The 17,876-nt window shown below is 40.6% G+C and overlaps 4 protein-coding genes across 9 annotated transcripts; 2 read left to right on the top strand and 2 right to left on the bottom strand.

Annotated features, from left to right (window-relative positions):
* Positions 1 to 505: 505 nt before the first annotated feature.
* eif2b2 (eukaryotic translation initiation factor 2B, subunit 2 beta) lies at positions 506 to 3,367 on the top strand. The gene is made up of 8 exons (XM_056764775.1): positions 506 to 785; positions 1,225 to 1,345; positions 1,760 to 1,911; positions 2,000 to 2,163; positions 2,369 to 2,464; positions 2,644 to 2,781; positions 2,995 to 3,061; positions 3,183 to 3,367. Exons 1-8 carry the CDS (start codon positions 614 to 616, stop codon positions 3,338 to 3,340), a joined length of 1,068 nt encoding a protein of 355 aa, XP_056620753.1. The 5' UTR covers positions 506 to 613; the 3' UTR covers positions 3,341 to 3,367.
* A 103-nt stretch (positions 3,368 to 3,470) lies between these two features.
* Positions 3,471 to 10,446, bottom strand: zc3h14 (zinc finger CCCH-type containing 14). Of its 2 annotated transcripts, none has more exons than XM_056764774.1 (17): positions 10,278 to 10,446; positions 9,756 to 9,798; positions 9,328 to 9,442; positions 9,056 to 9,096; positions 8,810 to 8,966; positions 8,401 to 8,728; positions 7,133 to 7,293; positions 6,567 to 6,664; positions 6,331 to 6,477; positions 6,027 to 6,104; positions 5,608 to 5,767; positions 5,338 to 5,537; positions 5,080 to 5,221; positions 4,610 to 4,746; positions 4,078 to 4,154; positions 3,820 to 3,926; positions 3,471 to 3,714 (listed from the first exon to the last, which is right to left on the bottom strand). In XM_056764774.1, the coding sequence occupies exons 1-17, from the start codon at positions 10,311 to 10,313 to the stop codon at positions 3,711 to 3,713; spliced, it is 2,031 nt and encodes a 676-aa protein (XP_056620752.1). In that variant the 5' UTR covers positions 10,314 to 10,446; the 3' UTR covers positions 3,471 to 3,710. The 2 variants fall into 2 exon arrangements, with proteins under 2 accessions (XP_056620752.1, XP_056620751.1); XM_056764773.1 differs by having other exon boundaries at positions 8,810 to 8,969; positions 10,278 to 10,445.
* Positions 10,447 to 10,699: 253 nt separating this feature from the next.
* Positions 10,700 to 14,463, top strand: rmdn3 (regulator of microtubule dynamics 3). Of its 2 annotated transcripts, none has more exons than XM_056765219.1 (12): positions 10,700 to 11,146; positions 11,434 to 11,605; positions 11,699 to 11,839; positions 11,920 to 12,199; positions 12,580 to 12,682; positions 12,859 to 12,919; positions 13,031 to 13,106; positions 13,214 to 13,291; positions 13,421 to 13,519; positions 13,608 to 13,661; positions 13,782 to 13,862; positions 13,959 to 14,463. In XM_056765219.1, exons 1-12 carry the CDS (start codon positions 10,987 to 10,989, stop codon positions 14,043 to 14,045), a joined length of 1,392 nt encoding a protein of 463 aa, XP_056621197.1. In that variant the 5' UTR covers positions 10,700 to 10,986; the 3' UTR covers positions 14,046 to 14,463. The 2 variants fall into 2 exon arrangements, with proteins under 2 accessions (XP_056621197.1, XP_056621198.1); XM_056765220.1 differs by having other exon boundaries at positions 13,939 to 14,463.
* Position 14,464: 1 nt separating this feature from the next.
* rad51 (RAD51 recombinase) lies at positions 14,465 to 17,756 on the bottom strand. Of its 4 annotated transcripts, none has more exons than XM_056765221.1 (10): positions 17,709 to 17,756; positions 17,119 to 17,216; positions 16,902 to 17,039; positions 16,597 to 16,714; positions 16,415 to 16,506; positions 16,030 to 16,124; positions 15,823 to 15,936; positions 15,509 to 15,638; positions 15,151 to 15,272; positions 14,465 to 15,074 (listed from the first exon to the last, which is right to left on the bottom strand). In XM_056765221.1, the coding sequence occupies exons 2-10, from the start codon at positions 17,206 to 17,208 to the stop codon at positions 14,951 to 14,953; spliced, it is 1,023 nt and encodes a 340-aa protein (XP_056621199.1). In that variant the 5' UTR covers positions 17,209 to 17,216; positions 17,709 to 17,756; the 3' UTR covers positions 14,465 to 14,950. The 4 variants fall into 4 exon arrangements, with proteins under 4 accessions (XP_056621199.1, XP_056621200.1, XP_056621201.1 ...); XM_056765222.1 differs by having other exon boundaries at positions 17,119 to 17,213; positions 17,709 to 17,743; XM_056765223.1 differs by lacking the exon at positions 17,709 to 17,756 and adding an exon at positions 17,679 to 17,708 and having other exon boundaries at positions 17,119 to 17,213.
* Between the last annotated feature and the right edge of the window lie 120 nt (positions 17,757 to 17,876).

The following is a 17,876-nucleotide window of genomic DNA, read 5'->3' as shown; positions in this document are numbered from 1 at the left end:
AAAATCTATATTACAGTACGGCATTTTACTAGAATATTAAAAAATAATTAATCTGAAACATGAATCTATTATAAATTAAAGAACAAGTCGAATTACTCATTAGAAACAAATTTTCAATAAAAATATATTAGTGAATACATTAATACACCCCTATACATTTTAGTTAATCATAATTTAGACACTACTATTCAAAAGCCTATTGACACTTAAAATGGTTTTTCAATTGAATAACTCTAATCCCATCAAAACTTCAAAAAACAATCATTGGAAAACATGTCGTGACTAAAATATTAAAAATATAAATTATTATAGCGTTTAAACGAACATGTTTAACTTTTTGAGTAAAGTTACATTTGTAAGTGACGGCTGGCAGCATGTCTATTAACTTCATGCGCAGATTTATTTCACTATGACATCAAAGTATCGCGAGAGTGACTAGAAACGTTAGATTTTGACACGCTCTCGTGATACTTTGAGGTCATACGGCCATCGGTCAGCGCATCGCGCCATAGCCGAACACGCTTGTTATAACCCGGAAGAACTTCGCGTATTTAGTTCCGTGATTCAAGTGAACAGTAGTTTGCATCAGCAGTTTTCATTAACATTATTGAAGATGCCCGTAGGAGATAAAGAGACGGATCTGTCCGAGCGAATTGAAGCGTTTCTGACCGAGCTAAAGCGATGCGGCAGCGGCACGGGTTCTCTCAGGGGCTCCGCGGAAACTGCCCGAGAAACGACCGCTTTACTCCGCAGAATCACCGCTCAGGCCCGCTGGAGCAGCGCTGGTGAGTTACAACCATAACACGGGGAACCCATAGAGAGCAGAATGTTCTGGACACTGGAAACCAGAACCATGATCTAGATATCAGAGATCAAAACCATTCTGACGTTAAAACCAGAGATGTAACAGCTGTCTTAGACATCTGACATCAGAAACTTGGTGATGTTCTAGACATGACACACTAGAACCCACAACTGTTCTGATGTCCGATGCCAACTGTTTATCTGTCAAAAATCAGAACCTTGTTTTTGTGATTTAAACTTGCTGGAACCCATCTGCTGCTACAAGCAACCTTACAGCTGTTGTAGACATTAAAGATCATCCTTCTGATGTTCTTGAAGCTTGACAGGAGAACCCACAGGACATTCATCAATACATGTGAATATTGTAGAGAGAAGACAAATTTCCGCCAAGATCTTGACGGTTCTAGTGTCATTTTCCAGGTGAGCTGATGGACCTCATACGGAAAGAGGGCAGACGTATGACAGCAGCGCAGCCATCAGAAACCACCGTCGGGAACATGGTCCGCAGGGTGCTGAAAATAATCCGCGAAGAATATGCGAGGTGAGTCTTGCACATGGTCTGAAATGCATTGAAATACATGCAGAACATGACGGAACGTCTCAACCCTGTCCTGGAGAACTGCACATGTTGGATGGCTCCCTTATAAAAAAAACATCCCAATTCAGATCTTGGAATCTCCACTAATGGTTCAGTGAGTTCAATTAGGTGTGTTAGATGAGCGATACACCCAAAATGTCCAGGTTCCAGGACATGATTGAAAACCTGGTTTACAAGATGATGACAGATGCAAAGCCCCACTCACTGGAAACACAGATCATACAGGAGATCTTTTTATTATCGCAGTTATATCTCCTAGACATCGATGAGATTAAATGAAGTCTCTGTTTCAAATTATCTGTTTATAATTCCACCTGTAGTTTTTCTCTCTGAGTGTAGATCTTGTGTCATCCTCAGGTCGAGAGGCAGCAGTGAAGAGACTGATCAGCAGGAGTCGTTGCACAAGCTCCTGACGTCCGGAGGATCCAACGAAGACAACTTCAAACAACACTTCGCCCATCTCAAAGCCAATGTCATCGAAGCCATCAATGAACTGCTGACAGAACTGGGTGAGAATCCGAAATAACCGCAATTGCTTGTTTTCAGAAGAGTAATGAAGTGTGTTGTGATCCGTGTGTGTGGGTTATGTTTCTTTAGAGGGAACCACAGACAACATCTCCATGCAGGCTCTGGAACACATCCACTCGAATGAAGTCATCATGACTATCGGACGCTCCAGAACAGTGGAGGCTTTCCTTAAAGATGCAGCACGAAAGCGCAAATTTCACGTTATCGTTGCAGAATGCGCGCCGTTCTGTCATGTGAGTGCTTTTTTATTGTTATAAAAAGTTGATTTTACTGAAACTTTTTAAAACTGCCAACTGCAGAACACGACATGCTTTAGATGTTAAATGAATGTTTAATTATTGTACTGAAGAGATTGAAGGCTTTTCAAGTTTTGTGCGGTTAGTTTTTAGTCTTTTAGCCTTTAATAAACTCATTTAAAGATGCATTTGTCTCCATCAGGGACACGAAATGGCCACAAGTCTTTCCAAAGAGGACATCGAGACGACAGTCATACCAGATGCTGCTATCTTTGCTGTGATGTCACGAGTTAATAAGGTAAAATGAAGAAACAAAGTAGCTTAAAAAAAAAAAGGATAATTTATCTAGAATCGCATGGGCAAAAATATACTTTTTTTGAAGGTCTAGTGCGGGATCTTTGCTCACTTTTGACTTCTGAATTTTTGAAGCCCGGTAAATAATTGTTTTCACTTATGTATGTGTTGTGTATTCCTCAGGTCATCATCGGCACACAGACGGTTCTGGCTAACGGAGGTCTGCGGGCTGTTGTCGGCACACACACTTTGGCTCTAGCTGCCAAACATCATTCAACCCCTCTTGTCGTGTGTGCACCCATGTTCAAACTCTCGCCGCAGGTATGTGACACACTTCCCAATCACACTTGAATGATTAAGCAACACCAAGTCAGGGTAGATGAACCACTTCATCATATTATACAACTCTCAATTGAAAAAGCTTGTTTCTGTGTTATCGTGGATAACCTGGACGATGTGCAGATGTCAGTTTTGCTCAAAGATCAAACTGTCAGATATTTTGCTTTGGGTTTAAGAGTCTCACTTCTGTTTCAGTTTCCTAATGAGGAGGACACGTTCCATAAATTTGTTTCGCCACATGAAGTTCTGCCTTTCAGTGAAGGTAACATCACTACTAGAAATCATTTGTTTTGTACATACACAAGTAAAGTACATATAGAGAAGGTTAAGATTTGTTAACCATCACATGATAATTTGACATGAAATGAGTCTTCTGTTTGCAGGTGAGATCTTGTCTAAAGTCAACGCTCACTGTCCAGTATTTGACTACGTGCCTCCAGAACTCATCACATTGTTCATATCCAACATCGGTGGAAACGCTCCGTCATACATTTACCGTCTGATGAGTGAACTTTACCACCCTGAAGATCATGAACAATAGAATAAGAATAAAAATCTCTGACTCCCATGTTAGTTACGTTTGACTTTCAGCATGATGCTGTTAATATTTTGAAGATTGAATGAATTTTATTGAAATTGTATGAACTATTAACAGAGCATAGACAACACTGTTTGTGTACAGGTGCTGTTTAATGCAACAAAGACATTTTGAAACAGCTTACAGAAAGCAACAGTTTATAAAACTTTTTGTTTTAAAATTATCAGGAAGAAAAAAAAAGAAACTTAAAAGCACAAAATAAATTCTGGCTCATGAAAAGGTCGCAGGAAAGGAAGATCTGTGTGAGAGTAGAAACATTCTGTAGCTCAGTTCTGAACATTCACGGATGCTGCGTACACAACGTTGACACGTCTCAGCTGTGAGTAAAGAGAAAAGAAACGTATACCGTCAACTAAAATGCACTCTTCATATAACAGGAGTGAGATTATCTTCATACATTTCAATGTAAGAGTTTGTGGTACCTGCTCGGTGTTTTGGTCCATTTTAGGGCACTTCTGGGCGGCACACCGACGGTTGGATGGTAAAAGGTGCAGTCAGTACGCTTACACCATGTTGAAAATCTACACGGCTACACCAAACAACAAGAGAAAAGATTAATGTCATGAAAGTGTAAATTACATTATATATATATGAAATCAGCAATTTAGTATAAATAACAGCATACTAATTATAAAGCACTTAAATTTAGATCAGGAAAACTAAATTGTGTTCAAACTCACTTTAGGGTGATAGAAAGGACAGTCCGTTTTTTTACACTCTGGGAAGAAGCGACACGTGTTCTTATTTGGTGCCGGAGCTGCAGGGTCAGAGATTTAAATCTTAATGTCATCATCAAAACTGACACTTTTAAAGTCGGCATGAAACGGCAGTAGTGATCGTCTTTTTTTTTTCAGTATCGTGACATACACCCAGGTGAAACGACTTCTGAAATGAGGGGAAAAAATTTAGGCCAGGACTTGATTTCATCCCACGACAACTGATTGGACCGTTAAAAGGTGAAAGATTTGAACGCCAGTTTGTAATCTGCCAGTAATTGAAGTCCCGCCCTCGTGCCATTCCTGACCAGGAGTGAAGAGAGGTCATTTCGAGAGGGGGAGGAGGTTAACTTTTTTTATTAAAGATTACAAGTGCCAATGAATTAAAAATATATATAATATATAAAAAATACTTGACTGCTGTGTAAAACTATTAGGTCTGTTTCATGCCGACTTTAATACTTTCATGTGTATATTATCACACACACTCACTCACCTGCTCTTGTGGGGTTGTTGGGAAGTCGCCGGCTCACGTGTGTGAACGGACAATCTGTTTTGGTGCACTTTGCATCAAATTTACAGTTTGGGTGAATGAACAAACATTTATCGCCAAATTTGCAGTTGGGGAACGTTCTGCAAGAGAAGAGACAACATAACCGGTAACATGTTTTTGGGGATATGCAATACTGTAGGATTCTAGTTTCTAGTGTTGTGAATGGCTGGTAAAACTTTACAGAAAGATTATTTTTGTTAACATTGAATAATGCAAGGAAATCATACAAAAAACACAATTAACAATAAAAACATATTCACATATTAAAAGTGTCAATTTAATAAATTATGCTGTTCACTGGAAGAGCTGATGTTAAGGAACTGAATCATATGGAAATGTTTTAATTGAATTATTTCATAATAAACACCTAGTTTGTTTTACAAAGAGGTGTATATGTTGTGTGCGTTTCTCACGTGCACGGTTTGTTTGGGTGATGGTACAAACACTCGTCTCCACTCTTGCATGTGGGCCAGAACTTGCAGCGTTCCAGAAGTTTCTGTTGTTTGGTCTGATCTGGACTAACATCCATGTCTTCCACTTCCTCAATATCTCCATCTGCACAGAAGCAGGAGGGAGAGAGAATGAAGGCGAGCAGGAAGCAGATTTCTTTTTTGTGAGATTTCCGTCACACGTGACTCGTCTATAAGTGGACACACATATATTTCTCTTACTGTCAGCCTTCACAAGGTCAGTGCCAAGTCTGAGGTGGACGGCTGGTTTAGGTCTGTCATTTTCTAGAAGCTCAGATGTCATGTTTAGCTCATCCTCAGGCTCCATCTCCTGGTCGGTACGACTGGCTAACGGACTGGGAACTCCATCCAAAGTCACGATGAACTTTGGACTTGCTCCACCTGCAACCTCCGTTCTCTCTCTGCATGAAGATGGATCTTAGATTAGGTGGTAGAGAATTCAACGAATGTTAATCTGGATGACCATCATACCTGGCCTGCACCATTCGAGAAGTGATGGGCGGGTCTTCGTTCTGACTGACGGTGCCAAGCCGGCTCCTGATTGGTGGTCTCTGATCAACCTCTGGCTTTCTCATGATGAACGAACGAGTGTCAAGGGCTTTGAGTCTCGCCGCCTCTAAAACCTGCAAGTCTGAGTAAAAAACAACAGACACAACTAGTCAAAAATTAAACTCTGCCTGAAATTCTCCGTTAGGAAACAGGGATCCAGACTTATAAAAACTGATCTGGGGGAGTGTATCGAGCACAGAAATACTCTGTTATACGCCCAACTCGCTATTTAACAAGTTGACCATGTTAAGCGTGAGAAGCCAGCACGTTTAACAGTGTAAAGAAGTCAGAATGCATGAAATAACGTGTTACCCCATCTTTAACAAGGTCAAATCACTCACCGTATTCGTCACGCTGCTGTCTGCTTCCCTGCTCGGGAATTTCCAGCTGCAGACAAGAAGATAAAGCTCTGGAGTGTGCTGCAATATACAAATAAAAAAGAGAGAGAGGAAGAAACACTTAACATTATTATTAGGGTTTGTCAAGATCATACTCGGATTTAATGTTTCCAAATGATCCAAATGAGAAAAAAAAGGAAACCTATCATACCTCAGCTTTAAGAAAAGAGGTTTGATATGACATTTCTAAGCATTGAGTCACAGCCAGAGACCTAAACATTAGAGCTTTGCTTTTTGATTTTGGCACCTGTATTGTCATACTGACTGCTTTGCAACGTGTCCTGAGGTGTGAGAGCCTGCAAGTGCTCCTGGACCAATCGAACGGCTGCATTATTGATCTCGTCGCTGGCTGAACGTGTCCGTGGCGCAACTGGAACTGTCCGACGCTGGGAAACTGAAATAACACAGATAGATCAACCTCAGGTATACAATATGAATTTAGAGCGGATCAGAATAACTGGTATTATTAGTCTATTGTGAAACCTGTATATGAGGTGGTCCTATTGATGGAATCCTGAGCTTCTGAGATGGCTTTAAGGAGGAGATTTTTATTGGCTTGTTTGGCTGGTGGAAGCGAAGGCCTGTTGAGGAACACAAACTTCTGTCAGTATTACTCAAATCTCATCGAGATTTTACATTAAAGGTCCAGTGTATGAAATGTAGCGGCATCTAGTTGTGAGGTTACGAATTGCAATCAACGGCTCACTCCACCCCAAGCTTTCGAAGCACTACGGTGGCTGAAACAGGACTAAGATCTCGTCACGTTTTAGCTTCTTTGCCAAAGGACATATTTAGGAAACTCGCTCTGTAGAGCAGTTTGTCCATTCAGGGCTACTGTAGAAACAACATGACGAATTCCATGTAAGGGGACCCACGGTGTATGTAGATAGAAATAGCTCATTCCAAGATAAATAAAAAAATAACGCTACATTATATAAGGTCTTTATACACCTCTGAAGACATACTTCATTATGAATTTTATCATCCTCCAAAAAATGACACATTGGACCTTTAATGCCATAAAACCCTTAGTTTCCAGAAGGACGCACTTGCGCTCTGGTTTAGCAGGCAGCGACACTTTGCTGGAAAGACCGTAGTCCTCCTCATCTTCATCCTCCTCCAGATCTTCACTCTCCTGCCCACGGTCGTAACCTCTGTGGACCCGAACCACTGAGCTGGCCATGGGGGCCTTTCGTTTCCGAGACATCTCCTGCCACGACAAGAACATTGAGCTTTAGGTGCATCACGGAACAGAAACAAACATTTGTGATCATTTACATCGCATTGAACATGTACTTATGTTTAAAATGAAATTGTGTAGCTCAACTGGCAGAGCGCAGAGTTAGCACTAGATATGTGCACGATTAATAGCACCTGGCTGCCATAATGCAAGGTTTCAATTATTTTACTGATGCGTAGCTTTTGTGTGAAGCATGGCTCTGAGATCAGTAGGAAATGCTTCTCGATCTAAAAGCAGTGCGTAATAACGTATATTTAAAAATGGAACACCCATCAAGCATGATCATTACAAATATACTTTATTATCATGAAAATACCTGAGGAGGCTTGAGGAACAGTGATAAAAACCTGATAAAAACCTAAATGTCCTTAGGCATTTCCTAGAACTACGTGTGTTATGGTTTTCTTCTGCAGTACGTATTTGGAGTTTCTGCACGAGAGCGTCCTCTGGCTATCGGATGCAGTAGCATTTTACCGTACTTCACTCACAAGCTGTGCATAAATCATTTGATATATATTTTCAGTTAATTGGGCAGATGTCTAGTAAGCACTAGCATTAAGGGCCTTTGGATCAAAAAATGTGCCTAAGGCGTAAATGAAAGGACATCGGAAAACATAAATATGGAAATAAAAATAGCTGAAAAGCAAAAGTGACGGATAATTCTTTTAAAATGAAGGGACAAGATTCCAGCCAAGGTCATATGTGACCAACCTCCTCTGCAAGTTCGGCACTTCAAGACACTTTATGGCAGATTAAATGGGGTTTTATTTTCCTGACCAAACATGACACACTGTTTGAATATGCTCATGAGCAAATGTGCAAATACCTAATGTTTCAACCTGTTCATCATACAAAGCCGCTGTATAAATTCAGAAGCTTTGAAATAAAGTGCACAGATCTTCTCAGATATCTCAGATATAGTGCAACTACTTCTGTAATTCAAAAATTTCATTTTTTTCCCCCGTTAAGAAGTCTAATAAGTTTAAAACAAACTGTGATTGGGTAAATAATGGCATATTTTTCAACAAAATGTTTTGCTTATATCGTACACATCTTTTCACTCTAGTTATCGCTTACCCTGCTGCTCTCCCCTGAGCTCCTGTAACCCCGTCCATGGCTGGAACTTGACCTTTCCTGACCTCTCGAGACACCCGAGGGCCTGTACGCCTCTGCGTTTCGTACTGACATCTGGCCGGACGATGCCGCCGCCGGCCTCGAACGCTCCACAGCCGAGCGGCTGTATAACCCCCGTGTGTAACTGGAGCTGAGACCCTGCTCTAAGGGGTCATCGGTGATGAGGTCATCATCCAGGTCAGGTTTGATGTCAATCACAGCTTCAGCTGATGCTTCAATCAAAGGTTTGACGGCGGATGTGAGTCTAGATGGTCTTTCCGAAGAGCCTCCCCTGTGACACCAAATCAAATGAATAACGGTTTGAACACATGAATAGCAAAAGTGTAGGTTCCAAACAAAAATAAATAAGTACCTGCCACGGTGCTCATGGGCGGAGCTAGACACCCACCCCTCTACCTTATCGGAGAGGGAGCTGGATACGGCGAGGGTGCGAGGCTCCTCCCCACTTCTGACATTTGCCGTCGGGATACTCATCTCAGTGTGAGGAACAGGTGGGCATGATGGGGGCTCTACTACAGAAATGAAAATACATATGTTAAAATAACAGAAAAGACAACGGTATCGTAATCGCAAACAAGGTCAGTGGCAAGAAGCATACCGACTGCAACTGATCTCAGCTTCTCCAGAACACCATGTAACCTACAAAAAAACAAAAGATTTACTTTTTTTTGTGGTCTTTTGGCTTTTGTACCTCTTTGGTACAAATATTTTGAAGCTTTTCTTAAAGTGGAGCAATGTAAAATAATGCCAAAGATTGCAAAACATGGCATAAAATGCATTACCACATATCCTCTGTAAAAGAAAATTTTGTTTGCTTTTTATGAGGACATCAAATACTGAAATCATGTATAAAAGAAAACAGTCACCTACCATACAGTGAACGTAATGGTGTTGTTGCCTAGAAACAAGGACAGGTCCTCTGCCATCTGCTCCATGCTCTTCTTATTGGCCACCATGACCATGATGTAATCTGGAAGCTCCTCGTCTGAGAGAAACACACAGTAATAAGTTTAAACATTAACAACATACATGTACACTTTCGTTAAGTTACCACCAGTCAATAAAGTTTATCTAACATGACATTAAGTTAATAAATCAAATGTTGCACATAGAATAAGAGAATGTTATTTATTTTTTCAACAATGCAGCTGTAAATGTTCAAAACGAATATATATTATAATAGAACTAAATAATTGTATATAATATAAAACACAGGCGCTTAAAACTTGATCATATCCCATTGAATGAAACTGAAAGTCACAGTTTTGTGTTTAATTTGAAATGATGCGAAATCTTACCAACATAAGCTCCAAGCTCCTGTAGCTTCCCTTTGATAGCAGCCTTGAAAACAGGAAATGACATAATTACAGCATAAATAAATACAAAAATAACGAATAAACAAACACTTAAAATGCACCTATTAAGCGACACAGACACTAACTAGCATAACAATCCTTAACAAAAATAACTGACGAGCTTAAGAAGGTAATACCATGGTTCCCACTCACACACTATGGTACTGTGTGGTTACTACATTCACATAACATAGTATGGACACGGTCCTTCTGAAATCCTTCAAAAATAACCTTTCTGTTTGAAAAGATCACCCAAAATACACTAACAGCGCAGAAAACATTTCAAACATACTCAAAAACTCGTTTAATAAAAGAAAAACATGCCTAATACACGACTAAAACAACTAATAGCAGTCAAACACACTTTCATAGCAGACACACTGCTAACTTAACACAGCTGTTGTTTAGCCAAGGTTGCACGCTAAACACTTTAGCGAATGTTTGTAAGTATTATAATGGTTTCACCCGTATTTTCTTGCTAATTTCGGTTCCGATCTCCATAATTATAAGATTCGACGTTTTCCCCGACAGAGGTGTTTAGTTACAGAAATAAAACATTGAAGAAAGACGGAAGAGTTCAACGGTTACTAGGCCTGAAGGCCTCGCGTGGAGCGTGTCTGTTTTCAATGCGTATGCGCATGCGCAGCATCGCAGTCCATTGAACGAGAAACGAGGGAAACGACTAAATCATAACAACGACAGTATTGCATTCATTCGTTTTGAAAGTAAACTGTTCGTAACATTTACAGTTATTTAATATTTAAAATATAGCTAAATGACAATTTTACTTGTAAATCTTCCAAAGGCGACAAAAAAATTAAATAAAATTAAATAAAAATAGCATTACTCTTCCAATCCACCAGGGGACGGTAATGAGAAAGCGCAAACACGCACGCACTTACATACATATACGTTAACGTCTCTCATCAGCTGTCAAACAGCGTAAGTTTGATACTCTCCGTGTGTTTAGTGTCCGTTAATGTAAATTAGAATAAGAAGATGATCGGGAGTTCTGTCTATATTTGTGAACGTTGAGTAACAACGTTCCACGTGAATGTGAAAGCGAGTCATTTCCAAGCGAATGTGAAAGCGAGTCATTTCCACGCTTGAAGGGGGCTGATGTGCAGATAGCGGATCATTCAGGTGTATATAGCGGATCATTCCTGTGGATTTCATGATGAGCTGGTTCGGCAGAAACGCAGCGATCGGTCTCGGGGTGGGTGTGACGGTCAGTACCGGCCTGATCGCGTTATTAATAATTAAAGAGACTCTGAGAAGGAGAACCCGCCGCCTGCTACTGCACGACACGAGCTCCGGGCTGCTGAACGACACGGGTATGAATCAAGTACAATACAAATACTAATGGTTTCCATTATGAACATCTACCATTGATATCTTCACAAAATTCCCTTTATGAAGTGTTTCATTTCAGTAGATGTAATGGTGTTCTGCTGGTTTTTATTTACCACGTAATGTCCCAACAATAGAACCCAACATCAGGACCATTATAGTTTCTATGAAAACCATTATAAAGTCCATTGAAAATTGAATGATGATTTCTATTGTTTCTTAGCAGACCACATAAACGGACATGTTGCTCTATCTGTGTTTATGTGTTCAGTTGATACAGCGGCCCTCTCTGCAGCGGTGAGGGGTTTGTCCCCCGAGCAGCACGTGGAGCTGAGGAAGACTCTGGATGATGTGATGAAGAGTGTGTCCAGTCTGCGGAATGAGATCGCAGAGCTGCGCGAGGGTCTGAGCGCCATCACCGCCACCATAGCTGAAGATGTGAAGTGAGTGAACAGACAGTTTCTGCTGTCTCGTCTGACTGTCTGTGAAATCTCATCTGAGTCTCTCCATCGTCTCATCTGAATCTCTCTTTTAAGGAGGACTGTAGAGGAGAGTCGGAGATCTAGGCGGCGACGGGCCTTTCTGCCAAGGGAGCGTTCTGATTCCATGAGCTCCAGCTCCATTTATTTTGCTGCCAGCGCGGGACCGGACAGTCTCTATGGCGACAGTGAGGTTGGGTATGTATCCTGTTCGACACCGCCCGTCTTTGTGTCAGAATTCTGTTTCCTCGTCAATAATGATCATGTCGTTCACACAGATACACCACGGCCTACTCCAACGCTGAGTCCGACTACACGGACAGAGAAACGGATAAAGAAGGCGAGGACGAGAGGGACTCAGACGAGGAGGAGAGCTGTGCCACGGTGCTCACGCTGAGACAGGAAGATGATGAAGACGTCGGGTTGGCGCTGGACTCTTTGTTGGAAGTTCCCAGCGCTGAACTCGCCCTCCTGCTCGCCCAGTCTGATCTCCTGCATGCAGGGGATTCTGGGAAAAAAGCAGAGGGCTTTCAGTTGTTGACGGAAAACAGGCCGCTGGTGAGTCGACACAGGTGCACGACCAGATATGAGATGATGTTGATGCTATATCTGGAGTGCAGGTGGATGATGTTTAGCGTTTGCAGAAGAGATGCGGGTGTAATTTATTTATTTCACCATTTTTTTTACCAAATATTTTATTATTTTAATAGTCTTTTTCACATAAACATATTTTCTAAATTGAACACATGACTGAGCTGTTGGTAGATCTGAATTTTAAATCTTTAAAATCCACAAGCGCTCCTTTATTTATTGAGATATTTTTACAGTGGGCTGATAGGACCACACCTTATATCGCAGCTGAACGCTTAATAAGCGAGGTCGTTTTTTCAGTCATATCAGCTCTGATATAAAATGTTTATGTGTGTTCTTGGCGTCAGTACGGCGATGACGTGGAGTTTGTGTGGCGATTGGCTCGTGCCTACAAAGACATGTGTGAAACAACAGACGGCAGAGAAGAAAAGAAAAACTACGCTGAACAAGGTGAGACTGATGTCTGACGTGATGACATCGAATGTGCACAACTCGGGGTGCATTGCGTATATATTCTCTTTTTCAAATAAACTTTTTCATATCCATCCCCTGCTAAGTGCACAGGGAGCAGTGAACACGACGTAGATGACCACAGATTATAACTTAAACTTTTTTGAACCCTGAAGGTCATTATGAGGTCGAGGCGGCGCTGAACAGGAACGGACTGAGCGCTGAATGTCACAAATGGTATAAAAACAAAACACGTGCACACAATCTCTTCATCTCTTCTGCGTGATATGATTTGGAGATAATTGTGCGCTCTTGCTCTTTTTCTCTTACTTGTTACATCTCTCTCAGGTTTGCCATCCTGGCACATGTGTCTTCACAGCATGAGAGCATTCATGGAAAAGTAAAAAGCAGTTATGTACTGAAGGTGAGGCAGTTCAAACACAAGGAATCGGCGTTTCAGATAAAACACCAAATTATCAATACGTTTTTCGACATGTTTTAATTGTCTGTGTGTTTATTTCTGAATGACAGGAGCATTTGGACCGAGCCCTAGCTCTACATGATGATGATCCCATTTGTTTCTACCTGCTCGGGCGCTGGTGTTTGGAGGTCAGTTTCTTCCTTCTAGCTCCCAGTGTCGCTATTATTATTACTCATAATTATAATATATATAAACTCAGAATGTTATTGCTCTGTATAAAATGCAGACGCGGTCTTATATGTGTGCTGTGTTTGTAGATGAGTTCTCTGAGTTGGTTGGAGAGGAAAACCGCTGCTACGCTTTATAAAACTCCACCCACTACCTCAGTGAATGACGCTCTGGAGAACTTTCTTAAGGTATTGATTAGTTTATCGTTTTTAGATCAAAACTGTAATGTTTGTATCTTTACTGTTAAAGATTTAATGTGTTTGGTTTGGTATCCAGGCAGAAGAGTTAAATCCAGGCTCCTCCAGATCAGTGAGGCTTTATATTGCCAAGGTAACTGAACCTGTCTAAAGAATGTTTCACGTGTCCTGTTAAAGGACAATAAAATCTCATTGTTCACTAGTAAAAAACAGATTTGGTGGATTTGTTTCTTAAGAACTGTTTGTTTGGCAGTGTCATAAGGAGCTTGGAAACATCTCCGAGGCCAGAAACTGGGTCCAGTTAGCACAGAGCACATCAACCGAAACAAATGAGGTGAATCACGTTTGTGTTCTCTGTAGATTCATCGTTATTCATGACTCCTAGCTTATCAACTTTTAACCTGTTTCAGTAATTGTTCTCTTTCTTTAGGATGCCGGAAACATTGCTCTACAAGAGGAGCTAAAGGATTTGATTGACAACACAGCTGACCAATCCACAAGCCGTTTGAATAATTAGGGTGGTGTCTCATAGCTGTCCTCAAATCACTCATATTTTATCTGGCAATTGCTTTATTTTAATATTGTGGTTTGCTTTATGCTGCCATGACTGTTTGCAGTGGATGTGTACTGTTAATTTATATTTTACATGCAGAAAACTATATTAGTATTAAATACAAAATTTTACTAATAATATATGTGAAAATGTTATCATTCACATTTCTACATCCTATACAACGTCATACATTTTATTCCTTTTTAAAATAATTGAAGGCAGCATTAAAATCATTCCTATTTTTTTATTTAAAAATGCTTGTGTTATGATGAAAAACAATGTAACGATTCACACAACTGCCTTTATTCATATTTGATTTTTTATGTGGTGATATGAAGTGAATCCCTAAAATATGAAAATAAAAAGACACAAACATCTCTAAGTTGCTTGTTTTTAAATGATAATTTAATGTTCCACTGCTCTTTTTAAGGAAATATATATGTAGTTAACAAATGTTGGTGTAATAAGAGTTCAACAGTTCAATACTGAAATACTTCAATTCAGTGTAGTTTATGTACAAGAAAATCACCCGTTCAAAACAAATACAACAAAAAACATGTAAATAACAAAAACAGTTTTCATCACAGCTGACCTCAAATAGTTACACCTGCTCAAGTGATGTAGCTCTGTAAAACTGTACAGAAATAAATGAAAACCACATCACACAATGCTGTTAATATTGTGATGTTATAGAAGCCACTCTTCTGTACGGTGCCAGTTTCAGGCGCAACTTCACCTTTCATTCAGTTTACAAAACCTTTTAACATTTCCAGCCCAACAATGTGTATCTGAGAAACCAACAGGTCACATAAACATTTCTTTTCCTGGTTTCACCCCGTAATAAAGGTTTCTTTGACCAGCATTATTTCTCAGTCTTTGGCATCACCCACTCCGTCTGCATTGATGGCGAACATGGCTTCAGACTCGGGCAAACACGGAGAGTCATAAATCTTACAGATCCGCGTCTCGCCTCGACCCTTCCGCAGATACAATCTATAAGACAAACAACACGATAGAAGATTATCAAGCTTTTAACAAATTTATCAAAGACAATAAAGCTGAGTTTTACCGAGTAGTTGATGCGTGTGCTAGAATGTTTCCACCAATCGGCTTCTTGGGATCGGCAGAAAACATGGCCGCTCCATCCACCTGCGCCACCACCTGGTTACTGATGACGACAGCCACGCCAAACTACCAACAAGAGAAATATTTCCATAAGCTCCATATTTCCATAAGCTCCTCTCAACACATACAGGACACCTTATCTTCAAGTGTCATAATAGACATTAATAGCATTTTGTGATAGTTGTGTAGTCCCTACATTGTCCAGAAGAACTACAGACAGTCATTGATGTTAAAGCTGAAAACATATAATATAAATACCAGACTGTAAAATTGAATATCAAGGATGCGATATTGCGTTTTACCTCATCAGCGAGACGGAGCAGCATGCGTAGAAATCGCCCCAGATGCCCCTGACGGGCTGACAGTTCTCCTCGCCCAGAATAATCTGTTCTGTAAAGTGCTGTGGCGCTGTCTACTATCAGCAGAGCGTATCTGGAGGGAGATTTACACGGGTAAAATACAACACAATAACAAAAATGCTACTCTGTGTATTTAAGCAAAGACCAGAATGATTGAAGAGCACAGTGTTATGGGTCAAAGATCGCAAATTAGATGCATTCCAGGTAAAATATAAACACAAATATATACATAAAAGAAAGGAGCCTTTGCGTGTCACCTGGACTCAGTCATCATGGCAGAGGCCTGGTACAGCAGCTGTGTTTGATGGTCTGTGTTGAAGGCCCTAGCATACGCTACATTATCCAGCACATCGCTGCCCACCAACCCGTACCTGAACCACCAAACAGAAACACACACATAAAAAATATTTCTTACACAGAACACAGCAAAGGGAACCGATGAGCGTTTCTGAAGCTGATCTGACCTCTCAGCCACAGCCAGGAGTCTCTCTGGACGAAACGTTCCTTCTGTGTCGATGTACATGGCTTTTCCCTCCCCGCCTCCCTGATCGATGGGCAACTGAGAAACACAAATATGAGAAACGTTCAATTCCCTTTTGCCATTAAGGTCTGGATATTTGCGAAAATGTTTTAACCTATAGTTATAACCTATGGTTATTGTTATAAAAAACTTCAAAAGCTGTATTTTAAGCAAATAACTCCAGTTTATTAAACATTTGCGGGTTTTATTTATTTGATATGCTCTGCCAGAGGTCGACACGACGACGATTCACAGTTAAAGAAATGTTCAGTATTTCAGTAATCTGTATAAAGTGACAAACGGACTATAAAAGTTGTGAGGAGTGTTACCTGGCAGGTGACGGCCAGTGTGTGGCACAGCTGTGTCTTTCCTGTACGGAACTCTCCAAACATCTCAGTGATGGATCCCGTCTCAATTCCTCCTGGAGAAAACAGACAGAAGAGTATTCAACTCTCGTGCCAAATCAGGTGTTGTACATTGAGCTCCTGCTTATATTGACGGACTGACGTACCCTGCAGGAGTTTATCCAGTTCTTTGGATCCAGTGGAGATCTGGATTATTTCAGCTCTGCGCTGATGGAACTCAGTCGCCGTAGTGAATCCCATGGGAACCATTTTAGCTGCCTCTGTCTGTTTATTAAAAGGCAAGACGCATAAGTATTTCGTTGCTGGGAGCAAATCTATACAGACGTGCATACATTCATGTCCTCGGTAAAACCACAACCTTTAAGAAACCATGTATGTCTGTAATACAAAAAATACATACAAAGGTTCAATACTTTGGATCAAAGTTGTGTTTAAAGTAAGGAGATCTCACCAGGATCTTGTCAGCTTTGGCTTCGCTGATTCCCTTGATGTTCAGTAGTTCTTTCTTGGGTGCGTACGCCACGGCCTCAACAGTGTGAAAGCCAGCGTCTTCAAGCTTTTTGATGTCACTGCTACTGACACCAGATTGCTGCAGGATGACATGAAACACATCATCATTAAACACAGACTGAGATTATAGGATGCGGGTGTGCGTTTGACGGTCATACCTCCAGACGGGAGACAGGCTGTGGCCCAAAGCTTTCCTCCTCCTCAACCTCTGCTGCCACCTCCACCCGAGATGCATTTCTCATAGCCATGTTTACTGCTTAAAACAAACAAAACATCCCATCACATCCATATGCAAATATATACTGTAAATATAAACATTCTCGTGTGCTTTCCATGAGCTTTGTTTTTCTAGGCCTAGAATGTTTCTGTTTTTATTCATTTGCTTATCTTGTGCTAGATTGTTTTCCTGGTATTTCCAGGTACATGACTGTGGTTTTCCTAAATGTCACACAAAGAAGCACCGGTACAGCTTCTGAACTTTCTTTGCAGTGATCAAAATCAGCAAACGAACTAAAATATTAAACAATAATAAATTCTGAGGCAGTTTAAGACCGTCAATGACACGTTAGTTCATGTTGTGTATTACGGTACAAACAGTGCTAATCTGTTACAAAATGATACACACAGCACATACAATATGTTAGACACAACGTTCAAATATAGAACTGCACAAAAGTATAATGTTAAACTTATGCGATTAATTAAAACAATCTTTTACAGCTCAATGATTGTTGTTTCTCTCGCTCACCCGTTCAGCTGCTCGTAGGCTTCTTAACTTTCCCGCGTACCACCGTCAGGACACGTCACCGACGTGATGACGGCATCACGCCACTTACGTATCCACTCGAAAATACCGCAGATAAGTTTTTACGTTTATTGTTTTTCATTACATAGCTTTATTTGATCCTGTAAAACG

Source organism: Triplophysa dalaica, chromosome 13 (assembly GCF_015846415.1).
Source record: "Triplophysa dalaica isolate WHDGS20190420 chromosome 13, ASM1584641v1, whole genome shotgun sequence".
NCBI classification, from domain to species: Eukaryota; Metazoa; Chordata; class Actinopteri; order Cypriniformes; family Nemacheilidae; genus Triplophysa; species Triplophysa dalaica.
The sequence above is the reverse complement of the archived record's forward strand: the minus strand, read 5'-3'. Positions and strand labels throughout refer to the sequence as shown.

Excerpts from the sequence above, each read along its gene's own strand:
- eif2b2 (XM_056764775.1), top strand. The coding sequence starts at position 614 with ATGCCCGTAGGAGATAAAGAGACGGATCTGTCCGAGCGAATTGAAGCG. Across the intron at positions 786-1,224 it reads GGCCCGCTGGAGCAGCGCTG|GTGAGCTGATGGACCTCATA; the intron begins GTGAGTTACAAC and ends GTCATTTTCCAG. Across the intron at positions 1,346-1,759 it reads ATCCGCGAAGAATATGCGAG|GTCGAGAGGCAGCAGTGAAG; the intron begins GTGAGTCTTGCA and ends TGTCATCCTCAG.
- zc3h14 (XM_056764773.1), bottom strand. The coding sequence starts at position 10,313 with ATGGAGATCGGAACCGAAATTAGCAAGAAAATACGG. Across the intron at positions 6,665-7,132 it reads CCTGCTAAACCAGAGCGCAA|GCCTTCGCTTCCACCAGCCA; the intron begins GTGCGTCCTTCT and ends GTTCCTCAACAG. Across the intron at positions 4,747-5,079 it reads CACCCAAACAAACCGTGCAC|AACGTTCCCCAACTGCAAAT; the intron begins GTGAGAAACGCA and ends CTTCTCTTGCAG.
- rmdn3 (XM_056765219.1), top strand. The coding sequence starts at position 10,987 with ATGATGAGCTGGTTCGGCAGAAACGCAGCGATCGGTCTCGGGGTGGGT. Across the intron at positions 11,840-11,919 it reads TATGGCGACAGTGAGGTTGG|ATACACCACGGCCTACTCCA; the intron begins GTATGTATCCTG and ends TCGTTCACACAG. Across the intron at positions 12,920-13,030 it reads AGCGCTGAATGTCACAAATG|GTTTGCCATCCTGGCACATG; the intron begins GTATAAAAACAA and ends CATCTCTCTCAG.
- rad51 (XM_056765221.1), bottom strand. The coding sequence starts at position 17,208 with ATGGCTATGAGAAATGCATCTCGGGTGGAGGTGGCAGCAGAGGTTGAG. Across the intron at positions 16,507-16,596 it reads ACTGGATAAACTCCTGCAGG|GAGGAATTGAGACGGGATCC; the intron begins GTACGTCAGTCC and ends TGTTTTCTCCAG. Across the intron at positions 15,075-15,150 it reads GCACACGCATCAACTACTCG|ATTGTATCTGCGGAAGGGTC; the intron begins GTAAAACTCAGC and ends TTTGTCTTATAG.